The sequence below is a fragment of the Xiphophorus couchianus genome, chromosome 13 (assembly GCF_001444195.1).
Source record: "Xiphophorus couchianus chromosome 13, X_couchianus-1.0, whole genome shotgun sequence".
NCBI lineage: Eukaryota > Metazoa > Chordata > Actinopteri > Cyprinodontiformes > Poeciliidae > Xiphophorus > Xiphophorus couchianus.
Genome location: NC_040240.1, coordinates 5545065 through 5567848, shown reverse-complemented (window position 1 = coordinate 5567848; position 22784 = coordinate 5545065). Strand labels below are relative to the sequence as shown.

General features: G+C 41.1%; 1 protein-coding gene and 1 long non-coding RNA gene across 4 annotated transcripts; both read left to right on the top strand.

Annotated features, from left to right (window-relative positions):
• Positions 1–2301: 2301 nt before the first annotated feature.
• On the top strand, positions 2302–20227 carry trak1b (trafficking protein, kinesin binding 1b). Of its 3 annotated transcripts, none has more exons than XM_028035128.1 (18): positions 2302–2482; positions 3461–3655; positions 7578–7654; positions 8943–9059; positions 9145–9245; positions 9685–9790; positions 9873–9951; positions 10047–10177; positions 10265–10339; positions 10422–10559; positions 10630–10706; positions 11572–11820; positions 11893–12164; positions 14013–14131; positions 14654–14867; positions 15668–15773; positions 17078–17203; positions 18576–20227. In XM_028035128.1, the coding sequence occupies exons 3-18, from the start codon at positions 7580–7582 to the stop codon at positions 19138–19140; spliced, it is 2550 nt and encodes an 849-aa protein (XP_027890929.1). In that variant the 5' UTR covers positions 2302–2482; positions 3461–3655; positions 7578–7579; the 3' UTR covers positions 19141–20227. The 3 variants fall into 3 exon arrangements, with proteins under 3 accessions (XP_027890929.1, XP_027890928.1, XP_027890927.1); XM_028035127.1 differs by having other exon boundaries at positions 11536–11820; positions 11896–12164; XM_028035126.1 differs by having other exon boundaries at positions 11536–11820.
• A 221-nt stretch (positions 20228–20448) lies between these two features.
• On the top strand, positions 20449–22784 carry LOC114155327 (uncharacterized). The gene is made up of 2 exons (XR_003597717.1): positions 20449–21576; positions 21907–22784. It is a non-coding gene; the product is annotated as an uncharacterized LOC114155327 (long non-coding RNA).

The following is a 22784-nucleotide window of genomic DNA, read 5'->3' as shown; positions in this document are numbered from 1 at the left end:
GTTCTGTGGTGTGTTGCTCCTGCCGTGTTGCTGGACACACGAACCGACCGAACCTGTTGGACTTTTATCGGTTCTGTGGTCACAGAGGTTTGGAAAATCGGCCGATAATCTTTAAATCGTATCGTGTGAACCAGAATTAAAACTCATAAGCTTTACTCATCTCGTCTGTAGCACTGCCATAACGCTCTCTGACTCTGGTCGCTATGGTAACGTTTACATATCCCTTCAAAATAAGATACAGATGCGCCACAAAAACGAACGTTTTACGTTCATGAAAATTTTAACTCACGATAACAACTAATGGGAGCCCTGAGCTTGTTTCTCTGCAACCAGACGGTCCATCTGGGAGTGAAGAGAGACAATGACACCAGAAGCGTTGCTTATGCACAGGGTGCCTGGTCTCATTGTCTCATTAACATCCGGTCACCATATCATGCAGAGCTTGGACTGTGGGAATCACCTACCGGGATAAATCCATTCTCCTGTCTCTTCTCTGGGCCTTTTCCCTTCATAAAGAAACTTTCCATAGAATCTGATCTGTTTCTGACTCATTTTGCTGCTTGTGGCTCAATGTTGGCGCAAGACGTAACCCAGAGAATCCGACTAAAGGATTTTCAAAATAAAAGGTCCTCCAGACTCAAATAATACATAAAACGGAAATATTTAATTATTTCTTGCGCAGCCCGGTACCAATTGGTCCACGGACCGGTACCGGTCCGCGGCCCCGGGGGTTGGGGACCACTGAACTAGAGGGCTAATGTCATTGTATGTGTTTTGTATTTTATTAGCATGCATTGTTTTTGGGACTTAGTTTTGTACTTGCATGGTGTGGGCTTATCCCCCCCAACAAATTTCAACAAATATAGAAATATAATTTTGAAAACACAACAGAGATGTTAAGCTGAGTCTACAGAGTGCTGCACGAGGAAAGCTGTACCTAAAACAGAGCTAAGCATTACAAAACACATGAACTCAACCTTTGTTTCTATTGTTCTACTGCACAAAATACCCCCCCGCCCCCCAAGCTCAACGAGGTGTGCCAGAACCCATACACATAAACAGATGCTTAAATTAGCCTCTGGTTTTTGAAGCTTGCGGGCTTGATGTTTGATCTGTCACAGCAGTGATGTCACGATTTCAGCCCACTGTGTGTTTACTTCTGCAGCCACATGGTGATTCCTGCAGAACTCAGTCGGAGCTGCAAGGTCACTGAAACTGATATCACTGTGGATGTGTGAGGCTTCCTGGGGTGGCTGCAAGGTCAGAGGTAGCTTCATTGCTATTTAAAATCCTTTAAATGTATCCTAGACTAATTTTCTGCAGCTGCACAGATTTAGTACACTGCAGAAGCTTGCAGCTCACTTCGTCCAATAATTGGCAAATTTAGAGGCTCACATTTTGACCAGTTCTTTATAAACTAGCTCAAGCTCAGTCGGATCGGACGGAGCATATTAGCGGAAATCAATTTTCATGTTCTGCCACAGATTCTCCATTGGATTTAGGTCATGACCATCCTTTGATCTCAACCCCTGCATTGCATGTCTGCTCAGATTTCTAGCGTCGTTACTTTTCTGTTGCTTCTTCCCACAGTATGATGCATCTACCACCATGTTTCACCATAGAAATGGTGTACAGAGGTTGCTATGCAGTTTTAGTTTTCCAGTTTTCCACCACAAAAGTTTTGCTTGTGGGCAAAAAAACCCCCTCAAAAAAAAAAAACAGTTTTTGGTCTCATCTGATCAGAGTGTAAGCTTATGTTGCTCAGTAGCCTGAGTGTCACTTGCCAGGGATGTGAACAACATGTCTAATTTTTGTGTTCCGTTACATAAATAGATTAATAAAGTATTTTAGTTTTTTTTTGTGTGTTGAAATTTGAATAAAAATCCAGTTAAATCCATTGGTGTGTTTGGTTATAACATGACAAAACGTGGGAAAGTCCACAGGGTATGAATATGTTTTCAAGGTGTTGGTTCTCCGGAACTCCCTCTGGCCGCCATGTTTGTTTCCCAACCGTTAAAAATCGATGTCTGCAGAGAGCTGCTGATGCGTCACGCTGGCAGGAGGTCTACTGCCGACTCAGCAGACTTCTTTAAATTAAAGACTCTGTCAAGTGAAAACAAGGATAAGTGTGGACTTTTGAGGTACATTAAATAGCTCTCTTAACGTCTCTACTTGTGCTCGTCCCCTGGCAGAAATCTTTCCCTCTCGCCACCCTTGTCTCCGGCCTCTGTGGTGGAGCAGCTGACCCCCGTGGGGCTCTGGCTCCAGTGGCTCATGGCCCCTGCTCCTCCACAACTCTGAGCCAAGCTGGCCTCCCCGGCAGCCGCGCCGCTGACCCCGGCCCCAGACCTGGATCCCGATCCGGACCCGGAGCCCGTCGAGCGTCTCGCTCACGAAGAGCAGTATGTGAGCGTGGGCGAGTGCAGCCCGCTTGACGCCGGTCCCGCGCCTCCTTCCTGCAGGGACGCTGAAACCATCACAGGTGAATTTAGTGACGCCTCGGCCATGAGGCTGACACAAGGTGAAAATGGGCTGTTTAAAGATTATCGTGTCAGCGCTGGAAGTGTCCCGATACAACGTTTCACTTTCAATACGATAACCAATATTATGTGTTGGCCGATACAATATTAACTCGAAACTATAATGGTTTTAATCTGTTTTTTATGTATTGAACTTAATATACAAGCTCAATCCACTGGTATTATTCTAAGCTCTCAAATTATATTCAGAAATACAACATTAATTTCCCTTTGGGATTAATAAAATATTTTTGAATTTGAGAGTTTAGAATAACACCGGTGAATTGAGCTGGTGTATTAAGTTCGCTGCGTTGTAGCGTTTCCAGTTGTGTCAGAGCTTATGTTTTACCATTTTAATATAAGTTGGTATGCATTAAAAGTTTGTAATAACATGATATGGATTCTAACCAGTCACTAATAAGCCTGTCAAAATAAGTAATTAATCAACTGGTCATTTGATTAGATGATTAGTTAAAATGAGCTCAGTAATTTCCTTTAATATTTCTTTGAAAGGTAATTTTGTTTACAGAGATGTCATGATACATTTTATGAATGGTTTTGATTGTAAGTGATTTTGATTTCTGTTTTATTTATTGTTTTTGGTTGCGTTTCATTTTTGGATATTTAAAATCTCTTCTAGTTCTAATGTGAAGTTTATTGGATTCTGAGAGAGCGAACTTGCATTGTTATGCCATTATCAACATATCACTTCAAAGTGGTCTCAAAACAGCAATATTAGTGTATCGCAATAATTATTGGGACAATATATTAGTTATCGTGACACGCTATATTATTATATCATAAGAGATTTACTGATTGTTTGATTTACTGAGAACATTCAGTTCTGTAATGATGGCTTTTATTTTTTTATGATGAGAAAAAGAAATCCAAAGCAATCTGGTTCGCAGCAGGCGACGGTTTGTGATTTTGGTGTCGCTCAGATGTCTGCAACAGCACCGACCTGCCAGAGTTCGAGATCATCAGCCTTCTGGAGGAGCAGCTGCCGGTCTACCGGCTGCGGGCCGACACCGTCTACGGCTACGACAACGATGACTGGCTCCACACGCCCCTGGTGGCGCCGGACGCCAGGCTCGACCTGACCACCGAGCAGATCGAAGAGACACTCAAATACTTCTGTAAGTCTCACTGAGCGTGTGCCGAGGTCATGCTGCATGGACGCAGTTTTACAGAGGTGGGCTGATGACACAATATCCTTGAACGGGAGAAATGATATAAATAGTAGAACTGGGCGTAGAGCATCTATCGGAATTGTGGAAAATTACAATTTTTAAACTCAAGACAAAGCCCTTCTTTCTGGCAGCTCACAGTAAAGATGACAACGATTGTACTTGCAGCTGATACATTGGCTCCACAGATGCTAAAGAAAAGACAGCTAAATAAGAGGCTGTCTTATTGTATCGTTTATCATTTATCGTGATAAATTCCTTTACTTTTGATAAATTTCTTTGGATCTTTCCAGATCACAATAAAGTCCAACTAGTGTTCTTTAAAAAGTCCCAAAACTGTCAGGATTGATGATTTTACTATTTTCTGCACTGTTTGTTCAATGAAAGCATCAATAAATACCAATTAATTCAGAAATACAGTTACAGGTGCAGTTTAGTAGTAAAAATCATACATTTCCTGATGTGACTCGTGTCCTAGAGAAGTGCAGTACAAATGGGAATGTTTTTTAGGAGCAGCATTTGTGTTTGTGGGGCTATTATTGCTGTGGCACCCAGTCACAGCCATACAGTTACCTAACAAACATGTAAGAAACAGTTCTTATTGTCACTTTTGTCAATGTAACTACTATTTTATTACGCTTTTTAGACTTTAAAATAAAACGCCTTACAGTTTCTTCTTTGGGATGTTGAGACTTATAAAAAACTTAGGAAAACAAACAACCAAAACAAAAACAGTTTCCAATATAACCGAAAGAAAATGACTGCAAATCATTTTAGTGTCATTCTGTAGTGGAGATTCAAATTTAATTCCATTAAAAAAAAAAAAAAAAATCTTTATAACTTTATGTTTACTGCAGGTTGCAGACCGCTGATCTGTACCAATACCAGCATCGTCCAATGACCATCTCTATCTACAGTTTTATAAAATATGCCACTTCATTTAAACTGAAAAAGAAGAACATCTAAAAAATAAACAAAAATAATGTTGAAATATATATATAAATAAAAAATACACTTGTTTCTTTAAAAATTCTAATGTTGAAGCAACACCGCTAAAAATCTGGATCTCTGTTTTCCCCCTGTTACAGAGCATCTATGACTTCTAACAGGGAATGTTTCCAGGAACAATCTTTACGTTTAACGGAATGTAAAACAGACAGTAATGTGGCACAGATTTCCAATATGTAGTGGTATCTGTTTCCAGCAGCTGCCTGAGGGCCTGAACCAATTCAGTATGACCACTTCATCAAGAGAGATTTCTCCTGACACATTCTGAGAATATTTAATGTCGTTTTGAACTCCCTAATAATTATTAGCATTTGTTTTCCTTCAAGGAAAAGAAACCAAGTTTTGAAATCTGAAGTGAGCATGTAGCTGCTCCTCTGCCTCTAACTGTCATGTTTGACAGTTACTAAGAACTTAAACACGGAGAAAAAAAAACAAAAACTACGGCTGAGCAGATTACTTTAATAAAATAAGATGAACTTGCAGGGGAATCCGCAGGTAGTGAACAGAAAAAATCAGTTACCAAAAATGAAAAACGGGGAGTTAAATACTGAACGAGGGAGACGACTAATAAGCACAGAGAGAGCTGAAGTAAAGTAAGAAGTAAGACAATGTTCACACAGCAGGCAAATGTGACCCAAATCCCTTTTTTTTGCCCATATATGACTTATAAACCGAGTTTTCACGAGTCTGAACGGCCTAATTCCTTATTCACCCTCCAAACAAAAATCCAGTTTTTGCCACTTCTGTTTGTGGGAGTAAATTGAATATGCATCTGGGCGTCTGCAGTCATGACGTTGTATTTTATCCGACATTCATGTTGCTGATGTGAGACGCGTCGTAATTCTTCACCGGAAAAGCCAAATGGTGAATCCGGACTTAAGCAATGGCTGAAAGTTATGATTATGAAAGAAGTCTGTGTCACTGAAGTGCATCACATTATAATCCCACCACTCTTAGCTCTGAGTACGCATCCAAACGACTCCGTAGAAGTCAATGCTCTACTACTTTAGTTGTACTTTCTTTTTATTAGCTTCCTTTGTTTTGTTGTAATCTTGTGACGACATGTCGGCTCTCGTTGCTGAATAATTATAAAATCCATCCATTAACATCCATCCATCCAATATTACTTCCAAAGCCTTTGCGCTGCTGTGTGACATCTACATTCTTCTTCTGCTCAAAGAAGTCTCATTGCGGTTGGGTTCAATTCATAGTATGAACGGCCATGCGACAAAAAAAAATCGGATTTCAGCAGAAAAAAATCGAATTGGAGCATTAAGGCGTGTTGTGTAACCTAACATCTAAAAACCAAGAGGGAAAATGCCTGACAGAAGTCTAAGATAGATCAATTCAAACGTACAAGAAACAAAACATAGAAATAAACTAAGAAACTAAACAGGAAGGAATTCACATACAGTATATGGCAACACCTTTACAACTACAATGAAGACAGAGAAATGAACTGAATATGACAAGGCCTATACAACATAAACAAAACAACAAGAGAATGAGCAAAACACAAACACCTGTAGATCCACTTTCCTGTCTGACTACTTTCAAACAAAGGCCACTGGACCCAATAAAACCTTTAAAAAACATCATCTAATCACCACAGCACAGCCTAACTCTGTGTGACCCCAGTAGACTGTATTCTGCCATCTCTCCGCCTCCGTCACGTTCGCTCCCACGCATGTGGGCGGAGGTTAATCGGGTATCTGAAACCACAGCAGCTTCCGAGCACTGGGGCTGAGACAGACGTAGAAAGTGTATGGGATTTGAACCCTCAGTTGTCACGGCACCATCGATCACCGCGAAACAAATGGAAGACTTGGATAGCAGGAACCGGCTAGAGGGACTAGCTAGAGATGAATGTGAAAGGAAGGGCTGGTACTGTAAGGAGGAAAAGGAAGGTAAAGTGTATTTTTATAATAATATTCCCAGTTTTGTGTGTGAATTTTACTTGCAAGAGTAAAACGGATCTTATGGTTTATGACATCCAGATCCATCGAAAGTCTATTGTGACCCTTGGTTTTCTTAAGGTCATTGGCTCATTTAAGCAAAACTACTCATGGAATTAGGGGATATGGATTTGAAATATTATCATGATATTTTGCTGTACTGTTGTGATTGCAATAACAGTGATGATAAAAAATATTTCTTACGTATTTGTTTAGGTAATTGTATGGCCGTGACTGTGTGCCACGGCAATAACAGCCCCACAAACACAAATACTGCTCTTGAAAAACATTCCCATTCGTAGTGCGCTTCTTTAGGACACGAGTCACGATAAATCTAAATTCTTATTGTGAAAGGAAATTTATCGCGATAAATAATAAACGATACGATAAATGCCCACCCTTATAAGGAATTCATTTAAAACCTTGTTTCCTATTTTTAATTTCTTTAAAAAAAATTTTTTTTAACTTTCTAGACCTGCTTTCATGAACTAGATTTAATACTGACGGTATTACAGAGGCTTACCATAATGCATTCAATATCTCTGTTCAGCATGTTATCGATCTCGGCTCTGGAGTCGATAAGATGAGACGCCCCCAGGGCAGCGCAGCCAGCAGTGTGCACCATGGAAAACAGCTCCCTCCACTTTAGCTTTGATTCCCGTCCATAAAACAGCTGATGGAGCTGCTGTAGCCTATAGATGACGCATCAGTCACAGCCTTCGTGCGTTTGTGCGTTACGTAAAGCAGGCTGCGTATGAGCAACCTGTCACATAGCCTGGCTTACTGTAGGCGGTCAGAGGAGATGTTCCTGAAGTTAGCAGATTGTTTTATTTTCTTTCTCCTTCTTCCTGCTCTTTTTCATCCGGTTGCGTTCGCGGTTATTTTCACACTGTTTTGTGTCTCCACAGTGATGTGCGCAGACAGAGTGGGCCAAATGACAAAGACCTACAATGATATCGATGCTGTCACACGTCTGTTGGAGGAGGTAATGCAGCAGATTTTTTCCTTCTTCTCGGTTGAGTCATAGTTGCACTGATAGTTAAGGTTAGAGCTGCAGACTGTATTAAAATAACTTTTTTCTCAAAAAGGAAGAGTAAATTTCTGCCAAAAAACTCTGAAATTCTTACACTGATCTAAAAAAAATGTACTAGAAGGAAACTTGAACATTTCTGATTTTAAAAAGTAGAAAATATTTGACCTTTGAAACTCAGAAATTGCTTTGTTTTTTCTAAAAACAAAAAAACTGGTGTTTTTTGGCAGAAATGTACTCCTTTTTTTTATCTACAATGTCCGTAATATGTTGTAATAGGACATTAAATCTGGTTATTCTTTTCCTATTTCAGATTGGTTTGGATTGCCACAATTGTTTCTTTTTGGTCAATAATAATGATTTTTCAAAATTCTGAAATTTATGCTTCTTTTCTTTAGTATTTCGGTATGTTTCTGAAGCATAGAAATGTTTTACGCCTTTATATATGTTGTAAAATACCATTGTTTAATTGTTTAAATAGATGAATGGCACCTTAACTGATCTGGAAATTGTATCTAAGAATAAACCAGTTCTCTTCCCAATATCTGAGATGATTCCATTTTATTTTCCCATGATGCCACACAAATGTTGTGGAGTAAGCTATAAGAACCTTCAAATCCTTGACATTATGAACTTGCTTTTCCAAAATTGCTCAAAAGCATCACAGTCGTATCTACATTATCGACATTTCCCAATTTGTTGGAAGGAAAAAAAAACTTTTCATAAACCTGAAAAGTTTATGAAGGAACATATTTAGCCTGATATCATTTCAGACAGTGAGAAATATGTGTTTGTCTTTTCATTCTGTGAATTGACATATTTTAGGGATCCACTGCTATGAAAATCTGGGCCAATATTAATATTTCCTTTGTGACCGATAACCGATATTTACCGATGTTATGTGTATTTCCCTTTCAACACCTAGAAAAAACTGACTTCTCCACTGCTTTTCTTCCTCAGTGAAACTCCCCATAATCCTTTGCTGCATCACTATCACTGTCACATGACCAAACAAATACAATACGACCAACCTCCTCTATTACTCTTCAGAAACAAACAGCAACAATATGGAAATAAATATTGATCGCTAATATCGGCCCAGTTTGGGGGTTTTTTCGGACCGATACGATATGTTAAAAAATTACTAACATTGGCCGATACCCGATCTTAGCGCAGATGTATCGTGTATCGCTTATATACTTAATGACTTAAACTATGAAATCATTTACCCTCCATCTAACAGAAAGAGAGAGACCTGGAACTGGCTGCAAAGATCGGCCAGTCTCTTCTCAAGAAGAACCGGACTCTGACTGAACAGAATGACTACCTGGAGGAGCAAGTGGGGCAGATCACTGAGGAGGTCCTGTATTAAAAACTCACTCTGGTCTTTATCAGCTGTAATGGGGTTGAGCCAAGTGGTCTGAAGAATATTTTCCCTCCTCCAGGTGGCCCAGCTTCACCATGAGCTCAACCTGAAGGACGAGCTGCTTCAGTTTTACACCAACGCAGTGGAGGAGTGTGAGGACGAGTCCGCCGCTTCCCCCACGTCAGCATCAACGATTTGCTTTCCCTTTTTAACTGCAGTAGGAATTTAGACCCTATTTATTATAAAGATGAACGACTAGGAATGAAGGATGATAAAGGAGGGATGAGTGGGATATGGAAGAGTTCTAAAGGGGAACAAATGTAAAGAGAAGAATTGCAGACGATGAAAAAGGTCTTTAGGGGATGAGTGGGATGAAGAAGGATTGTAAAAAGGGATGAATGAAGGTTGGAATGAAGGATGGCAGAAGGAGGGATGAGTGTGATAAAGAAATGTCTGTAAAGAGGAACAAATATAAAGAGAAGAATACAGACAGTGAAACAAGTTTTCAGGAGGATGAGTGGGAAAAGGAGGGTTTTAAAGAAGTATAAGTAGAAAGAGAAGGAGAAACGAGGGATATTGCCTATGAATTAATCAGTCTACTTGTTTCTTTCTCCAAAAGGGGCAAGAAGAGTAAAGCAGAAACAGCTTCGGGAGTCTTTCTTAGTGACACGCTCCAGAGGAAACTCAAAGAGCTGGAAGAGGAGAACCTGTCACTCCGCTCAGAGGTGCAGCATACGGCCCACTAATTGCACAACAGACATGCAACATATGCTACTAAACCTTTCTCTGGTCACTGATTCTGCGCAGGCCAGCCATCTTAAGTCAGAGACGGAGACGTATGAAGAAAAGGAGCAGCAGCTTGTCAGTGACTGTGTCAAAGAGCTCCGTAAGTTTTGTGTCTCCTCCCCGTAACACTTTCACGTTACGGCCGCTCTGCAACTCTGTGCACAAATCTTTCTCTCTAACAACTTATCCTACCAGGGCTGTCCAGTCTGCAGATCTCTGCTATCGCCGAGGAGTTGGCTCGGAAAACCGAGGATGCCTCCCGTCAGCAGGAGGAGATCACGCACCTCCTCTCTCAGATAGTGGATCTCCAAAAGAAGGCTAAATCTGTGAGCAGACACGTTTCAAGTTTAAAACTACTTTTCTAAATACTGTACTCCTGTGGAGCCAAGTCAAACCTGTAACTGTTCGTGCAGCTGGCTGTTGAAAATGAGGAGCTATCTCAGCACCTAGTGGCAGCAAAGGACGCTCAGAGGCAGCTTACAGCAGAGGTAACTTTCAGGTTTTTGCAGTCATAATTTAGTTATTGTAGAGAGCTTGCAAAAATTGATTGTGAGAACTGCAACGCAACAGCTGCAGGAGCTGCAGGAGAAATACTCAGAGTGTATCGAGATGCTGCATGAAGCCCAGGAGGAGCTTAAGAACCTGAGGAACAGGAACTACCCTGCAGGAACTCCCCGACGCTACCACCCGCTGGGACTCTACCCAATGGTGAGGGGCATCGTCTTCAGATTGGCGGACGACAGGAGAATCTCTCGCTTAAAGAGTCTCCGTCTTTCAGGATTCTCTGGCGGCGGAGATCGAAGGAACGATGAGGAAGGAGTTGAGTCTGGACGATCCTGAGTGTGAAGAGCAGAAGTACGTATGATTTGGGCTCTCCCCGCTATGATCTCTCTGCCCTCTGCTGGTAGCGATCAGGCCCAGTAACTGGGTGTGGTGATTGACTCAGACCTGAATCTTCAGAGACAGTTACAAAGTTGGCCTTCTATCACCTGAAGAACATTTCTAGGCTTTAAAGACCTAGAAATGCCCCTGCAATATCTACAGAAACTCATCCATGCGTTTATCTTTAGTTTACTGCAATAGTGCCTTCACGGGTCTTGCTAAAAAAAATAAATTAGACAGCTGATCCAGAATGCCACTGCTTGTGTTCTCACTAAAATCAGGAAGATGGAGCACATCACCCAGTTCTAAAGTCCTTACACTGACTCCCTGGAGCTCAGACAATAGACTTTAAAATATTTCTTTTGGTTTATGAATTACTGAACGACTCAGCGTCAAAATATTTATATGTTGTTGTTGTACCAACCTCCAAGAGTACTCAGGTCTTCTGGATCTGGTCTGCTCTGCATCCTTAGTACCAGAACCAAACATAGAGAAGCAGCATTCAGCTTCTATACACCACAAATCTGGAACAAATGTCCAGATAACTGCAAAGATGCCAAAACACTGAGTTCCTTAAAAATCCCTTCTTGCTTTGTGTTGCCTTTGATTCCTAGTAACGGGAACATTGATCAATATAGTTGATGTGTATTTGCTTGATGATTTTGATGATAACATTATGTTTATTGCTTGTTTTATAATTGCTTACTGTATTAGATTTCTATATGGTAAAGCACTTTGAACCTCATTGTTGCTAAAATGTTCTATACAAATAAACTCGACTTGCTTTTGTTGTCATGTGAAGGCTTCAGCATACAGAGCGAGACTCTTGTGTGTGCAGGATCCACCGGAAGCGAGTGTTTGAGACGGTGAAGAGTGTGAACCAAACCGTTCGCCAGCGCTCGCTCACTCCGACCAACTCCAACATCCCAGGCTCCAACCAATCACTGTCCACTCGGACGTCGCCCCAGTCCAGCGGCCTCTCCACGCCTCACTCCGCCATGTTTGGCGGGGACATCGTCGGAGACGGTGTCGCCTATGACAACCGGACCCAGACCATTCTCATGGAGACAGCATGCAATCAGGACAAGTGAGTGGTAGCCAGAAGACACTGAGGCTAAACTGGTGTCCTTGTGTTCCTGAGTGGTTTCGTCTCTTTCAGCAGCTTAGAGTGCAGAGAGAAGAAGGCGAGCGGGGCAGAGGACCTGCGGCTGGCCCTGCGCCGCCTGTCTCTGCGCCGACAAAACAACCTGAGCGAGAGACGCTTCTTCGAAGAGGAGAGAGAGCGCCGACGGGGCAGAGTGCATGGAACCCTCGACCACGACAACGTGCTGACCCCTTCCGACAGCATCATGTCGCTTGGAAACCTGAACCTGTGGGCCTCCCGGGGGCCGTACCTCCCCGACAAGCTGCAGATCGTCAAGCCGCTCGAAGGTGAGAGGGGAAGCGAGCGCGGAAGCAGCTGCACGGCGGGCAGGAGCTGGGAAGCCGAGCGCCACCGGGGCGTCGGAACCAAGAAAGGGAGCAAGTGGGGCTGGGGGACGGACACGGAAAGGAGGTGCGAGGGTCGGCATGGGCGAATGCTCGAGGGGGAAAGGGTGTGGGGCTGGGCCAGGAGGACTATAGCAGGGGTGGAGCGGGAGAGAGGAAGAAGGTGGGCAAGGGATAGAGCCGGCGGCAGGAAGAGGAGGAGTGCAAAGGAGAAGAAGGAGAGGCCTATGCCGCTGATGCTCTTCAACTCCTTCTGGTCTCTGATGCATCACCACAAATATGGCAGCTACTACAAAGAGCCACAGCCCAGAGGGTGGCTGTAGACACACACACACGCACACACACCTTCACACACCACTAAATAGTTCGAAAAAGTGATGTGGTCACTTTTTCAAACTGGTCTGTTGTGATTTAATGTTCATTAACTATTTTGACCTGTAAAGAAAACTAACCAAACATAGAAAGTGCACACAGATCCGTAACCTTTCCATTAAAAATGATTTTATCCTTCTGCTGTTTTTAATCAGCAGCTGATGTTTAATTGTTTTACTGTAAAGAAGCTCACAGCAGCGTTTTAGACCGTAGTGCTGCCTGCAGGAGGTCTGTGCTGCCCTCTGCTGGTAGAAAGAAGTCATTGAACTTAAAAGTGTGGCAACACCGTTAAACCCCGCTCATTTTGAACTTAAAGCATGTTTTATGGTTTAATATTATTGACCACTGTTTTGCATATGCATACTGGACACATACAGCAGTAGTTAGAAGTTTATATACACTCTTTATGGTATAGTTAAGACTTTTTTTCAAGGTGTAATAATTATACCACAGATAGTTTTAATAAATGATCCTTCTTTTCCACAAAGCCCAAATCCAAGTTCCACCTATTTGAAAGAAAACAGCTTAGAATGATTTAGAAACGTTTATCTTAGTAATTCAGTGATTTCCTCTGGTTTTGTTGTTTCTTTCATGTCTCCATGTTCGCTCTGTCATTTCTTCTCTTGCCTTTTGTTTGTGATTTTGTTAATAAACTTATTGTCTCAGTCTACTTTTCGCTTCCATTTCACTTCATTTTCATGATTTGTCTGCTTTTTATTCTGTTTGTTTGCCATCTTTCTGTTTGCAAATGTCGTTTTCACTTTCTCTTAAGATCTCACTATTATTACAAATACATAAACAGTAATACGATCAGATAATTACATTTAAAAACATTATGGGCTATATTTTTACTATTTAATTAGATACTGTCTAATATCTTACCACGGAGTATTATTAGGAACACTAAGGAAATAAAAATAATAAAATTACGAGAATAAGGTCGTATTACAAGAATAAACTTAGAAGAGAATAAAGTTATAATATAACTTTAATATTAAGTTATATTATTTCGACATAGAAATAATATGAGAATAAAGTAATAATATTATTTTCATCCCATTATTTACTCTCGTGATATTATGACAGAAATATTTTATTAGAATAAATCCTCATACTATGACTTTATTCATAGAATTTTGTTTTTATTTTCTATTATTTCTTTGTATGACCCCAATACTCTGTATTGTTTGCATTGTGTTAAATACCAGGCAGCACATAACACTCCAATGCCAGAAGTTATGATAGAAGACTTTTATGATAGTTTCCAAAAAACAATTCAAGTTCATTGACCGATGACCTTCTTGTCTTATAGTATCACTGTCACTGCAGTGATACTATATTTGTTTTGGAGGACGGAAGTATTCCTCCATCTGATTGTGTTTGTAAGGTTTTGCAGTTTTCCTCGTGTCTGTCCTCCAGGTTCGGCCATCTTGCATCAGTGGCAGCAGCTAGCTCAGCCTCACCTCGGTGTGATCCTGGACGCCAGGCCCGGCGTCGTGCCGAAGGGCTACAGGCCCCTTGAGCTGGAGCTGGAACAGGTGTGTGTGTGTGTGATTTACTTTGGAGGTAGTTATAAACTGGTAGGTGAAAATAGTCTACCAGTTTGTAGCTGGTAGACTATTTTCTACCTGGTTTACAAAAACTGGTTGTATTTTCTTGTCCCTACGTTTGTATGTGGAAGACAAGGAAGTCATCCCATAATATTTTTGTTATATTGTTGGTTAAAATATATATGTATTTTTTAAAAAGAAAGAAAGTCAGGAAAGGATAATTATTCCACCCCAAATAACCAAAGACCACAGTGAATTGATTGTAGGATTTCTAGATTATACACTACAAACAGATTCATAGCCTTTGGATGTTTTCTCTTTTTTCATGTTACAGCCACAAGATTCTCTGTGTATTTATTCTAATGTCATGTAATAACCCAAAAATAAAACCCAGGTTTTTCAAACTGCAGCCTGGGGGCCATTTGCGGCCCCTGGTCTGATTTTGTGCGGCCCACGGCCTCAACACGCTGCAGGTTCTGATTTGACCCGGGTCCTCCTCTGTTACATCAGGTGTACCCATGGGGCGGTTTCGAGGAGGATGAACCAGGAGAGCAGTACTTCCAGAATCTGCCCACCTCCTCCTCCTCCTCTATGGCCTCGCCGGCTGTGCCTGCCGTCTCCAGCACGGGGGACACCAACCTCAGGCAGCCCCCGTGCAGCCTTGGCCCGCCGTCTCCGCCTTCCCCGTCCCCGTCTCCGCATCTTAGCAACACCGATGCGCTGGGTGAGGATGACCGGAGCATTCGTGGGAATGAAAGAGAGAAAAACGTACAAATTCTCAAATAGGACATTTCAGGACTAACCTTTTGTCAGATATTTTCAGAGGCTCTCATGGAAGAGTGGACAAAATAGCAAAAGTAACAATTCCACCGTAAAATATCAGTTCATATTTATTTCAATATCATGATAAAACACACTTCTTATTAAAAAAATATTCAGAACCACAAACAATGATACTATAAACTGCCTATTCCTAACTCAAAGCATTCAGTCATTAGATGAGTGAATCTTCATTAGTGCAGAGCGTTTGCATGGCGTAGCTTGGGGATTAATCTAAGAGAAGTCAAACTGACTTCATTTACATTTCATGGCAGAGATGAGATACGTATGAGGGATATAATGTTTTGGAATATAAATTTTGACATTCCCCCCCCCCAAAAAAAGATGGCTGGCAACATGGTTTAGTTGGCCACTGCATTGTGTTTGCCAAATTGTTGAATGGATAGAAATGTAATACAAGAGTGACTCACTTAGAAAAACAGACATTCTATTGAATGTAAGCTATATTTGTAGAAGTGTTATGGTCGTTTAGCAATAAGAACAAACTGTGAAATTAGTGCAGGAGTTTTAGACGGCGTGTCTAGTCATATTTAAGCCTATAAAAGCGAGAGTTCTGTCCATGTTTTGGTTCTCCTATCATGTGGAATCACGCCGCAAACTGAATGTCGACATAATCCTTTAACACAAGCTAATGCCACTTGTGCTAAAGATGAATTTCTAATCTGTGTTTTCTACAACTTTCAGCTGCATACTATCCAGGAAAATGCATGGCCCACACCAGCTCCACTTACACCTTCACAACGTGTCGGATCCTCCATCCAACGGACGAACAGACGCGCGTCACACCAAGGTAAGAGACGTCCGATGTCAACGTCACAGTGGATAATAAAGTTATGATCAAAATTATTCACACCGCTGGCAGATTTAGATTTTAAGTCATTTTCATTCAACCAAAAAGTTTGTTTCTGATAGAAAATGGGACACGCATCTCTCCAAAGATAACACCGAACAAGAGCAAATTAATTTTACTTTTTTTTTACTTTAAAAAAATACATTTATTTCTATCTCATTAATCAATGGAGCAATTTTTATTGGGAATAACAGAAACTCTTGCTATAATTCAATCTGTAGAGACTCACACAGAGAAAAAGCAGCAGTTAGAAAGTTTTATTGACCCGAAGTTCTTTGGCGCCCGGACACCGGCAGAAGACGTGGGTGCTGAGAATCGCCGTGAGCTTAGATGATCGGCTCGGGGCGAAGCTCAGGGTAGTCTTCCCCCGGAAGACACTGGTGGTGGAGTGGAGCCTGGAGAGGAAGGAGCCTGGAGGAGTCTGGAAGATGCCAGGGAGGATGAGGGTGGAGACGGGGAGAAGGTGGGTCGAAGCGCGGCTGAAGCAGGTGGATCCGTGGTTGTTTGGCCTTTTGAAGGAGCTCTTGCGTGACGATTGGCTGGAGCAGAGCGACAATCTGGTGCTGGTTGGCTGAGGCGTGGTAATTATGACGCCAGTAGGCTGAAGAAACTCTCACAGCTTGAATTTACGCCTATGGGCTACATTTGCTGAGCATTTACCAACTGTAAATGTCTTGCGTCTAAGCAGTATTTCAAAATAGCTTATATTTTTATAAACAATTAATTCGGTGTTGAGGGATGAGCATTTTAAGTCAATCTTGCTCCACATGTTATTGATTACATTGTAGCTTACTTTAGCATTGATGCTAATTTTTAGCATCAGAAAAATGGTTCCTACCGACAGGCACACTTTGCAGGCCCTGTTTAAATTTCTTCAGAAATGTTCTAGTTTGCACATAAATCTGCCAGGAGTATGAATAATTTCAAACTTAACCACAGTTTTCCTGTTCTGCTAGAACGACCGTAATGTTCTAATAAAGACCCAGAATGGCTCCCTTGTCTTGTTCAAATGATGTATTTTATTTACTGAACTGACAGGTTAAATGCAGTTTAAGCACATTCCCCTGCCAATGTCTGCTTCCTGTTATCAATAACCAACATTTAGCTGCTCAATAATGCGTGTGAATGCTTACTGTTTGCTGTTTTTGCTGTTCGGCAGCAGCGCGGGCTCTTAAATGCCAGTGAAGTCGCTGATTTTTTTTTTTTTGGGTGTTAAGTCGGTCTGTTGCTGTCGTTCCTGCTAGTCTAAACCCCGTCTCCACGTCGTCTTCCTGTGTGATGAGCAGCAGCCTGTGGGGAACGCCCGCCGCCACGCCCTGCACGCCGCGCAGGCTCAGCCTCAGGCCCTCTGAATCATCCACCAACCTCAGGCAAGGCTGAAACCGTTTCAAATTAAACTGCGTCTTCTCTCAGAAAAGTGTGACAATGGTCTACTTGAAAACATTGTGGCAACAAAGTTCAAGTGAATATGACTGGATAGATATTAAGAACTTCTACTTTAAGTAAACACTATTGATTTAATTATATTTGTGTGGCGCGATTCCTGGTGCAGAAATGTGTGGTAAAATATGTTTAGTCATTTTGATTTGATAGTATTTGTGCTGAAACAAGTAAAATGCAAATAATAAATAATTACAATTTTATATAATCAATTTGAGAAACCAAACTACACAGTTATTTTTTTTATGAATAGGCTGCCAGTATTTATTTTATTAATATTTTCGCCCCACATTCTAAAATGGCAGAGCAACACAAAGTTGTATGTAAATATAAAGTGGAAAGAAAGCCATACCGGCTTTTGACTTTTAATCTTGGTACGCGTTTGGGTTTACTCCCACTTTACTCTGATACCCGTCAGTAAAATCCAGTGAAAGCAATTGCTCCAGAACTCACCTGAAATTCAGTAGTAATCCAGCTTTTGAGAGCAGAAGTTTGTTAGAGAACAAATCCATAAAAACAAGAAAATAGTATTTTCTTCTTGCCTAAAATGCACTTACACAACATTCCTTTAGTGATCTCTTGCATGCATCTGCAGCTGAATAAAATACTTATAGCATCAACATGCGAAAAGCTCAAACCTTTCTACTCGACTTGACATCAACACAGTTTACAGTACAGTGTACAGCTAATTATATATATATATATATATATATATATATATATATATATATATTAACCAATTAATAATTTACAGGCAAAAAGTCTTTCATGGAATTTTTTAAATAGAATTTGAATCAAGTGAAGCTAAACCAATGAATTTTGGGTAGAACAGATTTACAGACAAGTCTGTTCATTTAGTCTTAAATCTAAAACGTATCTATCCTTTGTATAGTTTTGTCTTAATTACTACTCTGAGTGTTTTGTTCTTTCGGGAAAATAGCCTTTTTTTGAGTGTTTATGCCTTCAGTAACGATTAATCGATTACTAAATTAACCGACGATTATTTCAACAATTGAAGCCTGTCTGTACTAATGGGATTTTAGGTTTTAAAATAATAAATGGATCAAAGAAATGTAAAAACATTTTCTTTCCACTTTGTGTGACTATAACAAAATATCTCAATAAAATTCATTTAGGTTTGTGGTTGTACCAACATAAACAGATGCGAACTTTTTCAAAGTATTTCACATTAATCTGTTTTGATTTAATAATTTTTTGTTTAAAATAAAGAAAGAAAGAAAAAAGAAAGGAGGACAGAAAGTTCAATATTTCTTGGTCGTGGTTTGATTCTTGTCCGTGTAGAGATGGAACGCGCACCACCAGCACTTCCCTTGGGTTAGTGCGCCTCCTGCAGGAGAGGGGGATCTCAGCGGCCATGTACCACCAGAGCCAGGGCACTGGAGGAGTTCTGTTCAGCACCTCCATCGCCCCCAACAGGGCATCCAACACCGAACACCTACGACCCGCCACCCCTCCAAACTCCCCGACGAGGCCCAGCGCCTCGGCCGCCACGACCTCTGAAGGCTTCGACTTCAAGAGCCCGTCGTACGACAACTTCCTGGCGTCCAAGCCGGCGCGCTCCATCCTGAAGGAGGTGACGGGGACGAGAGGCCGGCAGAGAGCGAGGGACTGCGAGAGCCAAACGGACGTCAGCGTGGCCGTCTACAACCTCAACCTGTTGGACAAGGTGAAGCGGCTGGGCGTGGCCGGAGGCAGGGCAGCGAGCCCCAGCCCCCTGCTGGGGCCTCTGGGGGGACTGCGCAGGTCTGGGTCCCCCTTTGGGCCGGATGGAATGAGAAGGTACAGGAGTTACCCGGCCATGGTTGGCGCCAGCATGGCCATGAAGACCCCGGGGCCCCAGGAATAGTCTGCACTGTTGCTGAGTAGGGAGGACAGGAGCCGGACCGGCTGCTGAGCGGTCGCCTGCAGGGTTCCAACTGTAAACAACAAAAATCTCCACTGCAGTTCTACTTGAATTTTATCCCTAGCGCTAATTTAACAGCCGGCTGATGCCTGAAATAAAGGGAATTTATTTAAAGAAATAAAAGTCTAGTTAATACATACATTTCAACCATTCAATGTAAAAGCAGTTTTACTTTTGTGTTCCTGAATTTAAAAAAAAAAAATCTCTTTAATGACCTGCATGGTATCAAATTTGATTTATGATTCTATTCCAGGAATCATCTGGAACGTTTTGTCATTTGTTTTCTCTATACAGTATTTGGCTCGCTCAGATTCTTGATGTGGGGTTTCTGGTCAGACTTTGCGACCTGTAAATTTCTTGCTTTCAGCAGGAAATAGTTCATTTGCTCCCAGGCTTCTTAGTTAGCATCTTTTCGACCTGACATAAGTCTAGACAGTTATTCCTTCAGGTTTTAACTATGTCCACAGCCTCAGAAAACTGCAGGCGTTATAGGTTTCATTAGCTTGAGCGCTAAAGGCTTGAAATTTAACCTAGCTTTCCAAAAAAATTGGTAAGTTATTTTAGTTAATTCATGGTTAAACAAGAGAAGGACTTAAACTTTCATACAGAGCCAGGTTGGTTTAGATAGCTTGCTTCCCTTAATAATTGAAAAAAGCTATAAGTAGCTTTTTGTATTTAATTTGGTTTAAATCAACATTTGTTGGATGATATGAATACCTAAAGTAGAACAACTGCAGAAAACTTGAAGGAAGCAAGCATTTTTCACAATAAAAGCCTGTGGGTGTCCAGAGTCCATCATCACAACAGCATGTTGAGTTTATCCAACATTCACTTATTCACTGCAAAGCTAATGAGGTGTCCAAAACAAAACTGTGTCCTTGATTTTTACCATGTCTTACTTGTCAATCAGCTGGTTTATTTGGACGGATGTGTTTAGGTTTGTTGTTTTGTGTTTAACACGTGGGATCAATGTTACACACCACGTACCACGTGGCTCTTCTGTGTACATAACTAAACACTTTTCTGTAAATAGTCTATGTTAAATCAAATCAAAATCAAATCAAATTTTATTTGTATAGCACATTTCAGCAGCAAGGCATTTCAACGTTCTTTACATCATATCAAACACAGAAACACAATGCAACATAGAATCAACAATCAAAACACGACATTAAGTCAGGTTCCATCAATAAATTTGTAATTGATTACGTTTCAAATACAATCCTAAACAGGTGGGTTTTTAGTCGAGTTTGCATCCATAGAAGGTTTACCTGTTACACTCCTACTGTGTTATATGGAACAAAATACCTATTGCTATTTTTATTCCCACTCACGCTCACAATCACGCAGTTTAAAACGATGTAGACAGCATTTTAATGGGCTTCTGGCAAGAGAGGCTAGATCAGCTATTTTCTGCAGGAAAGATTCTGACTGATCGAAATCTCTAAAGTTCTGAAGTAGCATTTATGCCAAAAGCTCATGAAATACTACAGTTCTTATTATTTTTTGGTGGACTGCAGTGCAATACCCCTGCGCTTGACATCTACATATTTTTAATTAGCTAGGAGCTTCTCACTTCCACTGTAAGGCCTCACCCCTGACTTGACCTTTTGAAGCTAATCCAAAGTAAGTCCTGGTTTTCTCAAAAAAAAAAAAAACTGTTTAGAATTTATTATCTACTAATTTCACTTTGTGTTTATGGTAAGGATTAGGCATTCTTTCAATTATTTCGGTACATGTATTAACAAGAACAGGCCTGGGACTGTCACTGCTAGCATGTTAGCATGCTAATTTTAGGACGTAGCTCACAGCTAAATGCTTACAAAACGACTGAAAAATGACACACAAAATATATTTTTTTTATGTAACTTTTGTTTATATAAGAGGGTCAAGCAACCCACCAGAACAAAATTATAGCCACATCCACCAACACCTCTGCTTTGGAGGCCGACAAGTCTGCTGGCTAGATGTAGCACTCCCACTCTGAAATCCACAAAATCCCACACGCATCCAGTCTTAGACAAGTGCACTCCCACTGTTTGGCTATCTCCAGCTACTGAGGCGCTACATTATGTCTTTCTTCCTCTATCCCACTGTACTGAAATGCAGTTGTTGTTTTTTTTTAAATAAATGTCAAATTTTAATAGAAACGTGTCGCCTGAATCCAAACAAAGTCATCGCTCCACTTGAAGTGAACGGCTGAGAATCTGCCAAGGCATTTGCAATAGTTTATTGGGTCGATATCACTGCATTCAAAGAGCTGCTTTTTCTTTGTTTAATTGACCATTAGACGGGGAATTTGACAGAACTTCCACTGAATTGAGTGAATGAACGCACAGAAGCCACAGCTCACAAACGGGGCAGGGAGATGGAGTTGGGGTAAGTGATTGTGGCGAGTTCATTCAGTCTGTGGTTGGAAGCTTTCGGGAATTTACCAGAAGGTCTTTGTTAATACAAAGGAAACAGTTAGACTTCTCTCTTTTTTTTAAAATTCTTTTTATTATTTTGTGGGGTAAAAGTCACAGAATATTGTTATGCAGTAAATAGAGTTGACAGCTTATGACATGTATAATAATGTATACGTCTGTAAATCACTTGCTAAAATTTTCTTCTGTATGATAAACATACTTTTTTTTATCTTTAGTTAGTTCACATTCTGATACTGTATGTTAGAGTAGTGTCTGTTGTAAATACATGGTTGCCATGCAGGGACATCAGGATGCAGAGAGAGGGAGAGACAGAAGCAGACCAGCAGGTGAGAGACAGTAACACACAACAGTAGATATTTTAATTCAATGTTTGTGGCTGAAAATGACAGGAGGAAAAAAAAAACATTTTGGATTCTTTGCCTCAGTCTGTGTGTTTCAACCTTTTTAGAGTCATGGCTCATGTTTGGCAAATTACTGAATGCAGGGCTGGAAAGTGAGACGGCACACTGAGTTATCAGTGAGAAGCTAAGGCAGTGGTGCCCAAAGTCGGTCCTGGAGGGCCGGCATCCTGTATGTTTCAGTTCTCTCCCTGGTTTAACGCACCTGGTTCAAATAATGGCTCAGTAGAAGCCCTAAGAAGAACACTGACATGCTGAAGAGGTTGTTACTACCACTGGGGAGAGAACGAGGACAGGCAGGGTGCCGGACCTCGAGGACCGACTCTGGGCACCACCGAGCTAAGGTGTTTGTTAGATGTGAAAAATATCATTTTTATTCATTTTTGTAGATCAAACTGTTTCACTGATGTAGAGAGTTGTTCAAGAAGAACAAAGATTGTTTTTTTAGACTTTAGTTTTCTTGGTCAAACTGCTGTATTGAGTGTAAAACTGCCGAATCCTATTTTATGAGCTGTTTTTTACTTAAGGTTTTAGAAAGAGGCGGAACCAGTTCAATTGCCAGTCAACATATGTAAATGCAGTTTCAGCCAATAATCACATGTATCTTGACCAATAAAATATATCAGAATCTGGTAGCTTGTGTGTGCTGCCAGAGTTTTTAGCTTGCTAGTTGCGAGGCAAATGATGAAGTGAGTGTTCAGTCCTGGAGTGACGGTCATTTTGTTTGATTAAAGATGCAAGTCATTTTGTTCAAGAGGAA

Excerpts from the sequence above, each read along its gene's own strand:
- trak1b (XM_028035126.1), top strand. The coding sequence starts at position 7,580 with ATGTGCGCAGACAGAGTGGGCCAAATGACAAAGACCTACAATGATATC. Across the intron at positions 10,707-11,535 it reads CCTGAGTGTGAAGAGCAGAA|GCTTCAGCATACAGAGCGAG; the intron begins GTACGTATGATT and ends TGTCATGTGAAG. Across the intron at positions 17,204-18,575 it reads GAATCATCCACCAACCTCAG|AGATGGAACGCGCACCACCA; the intron begins GCAAGGCTGAAA and ends TTGTCCGTGTAG.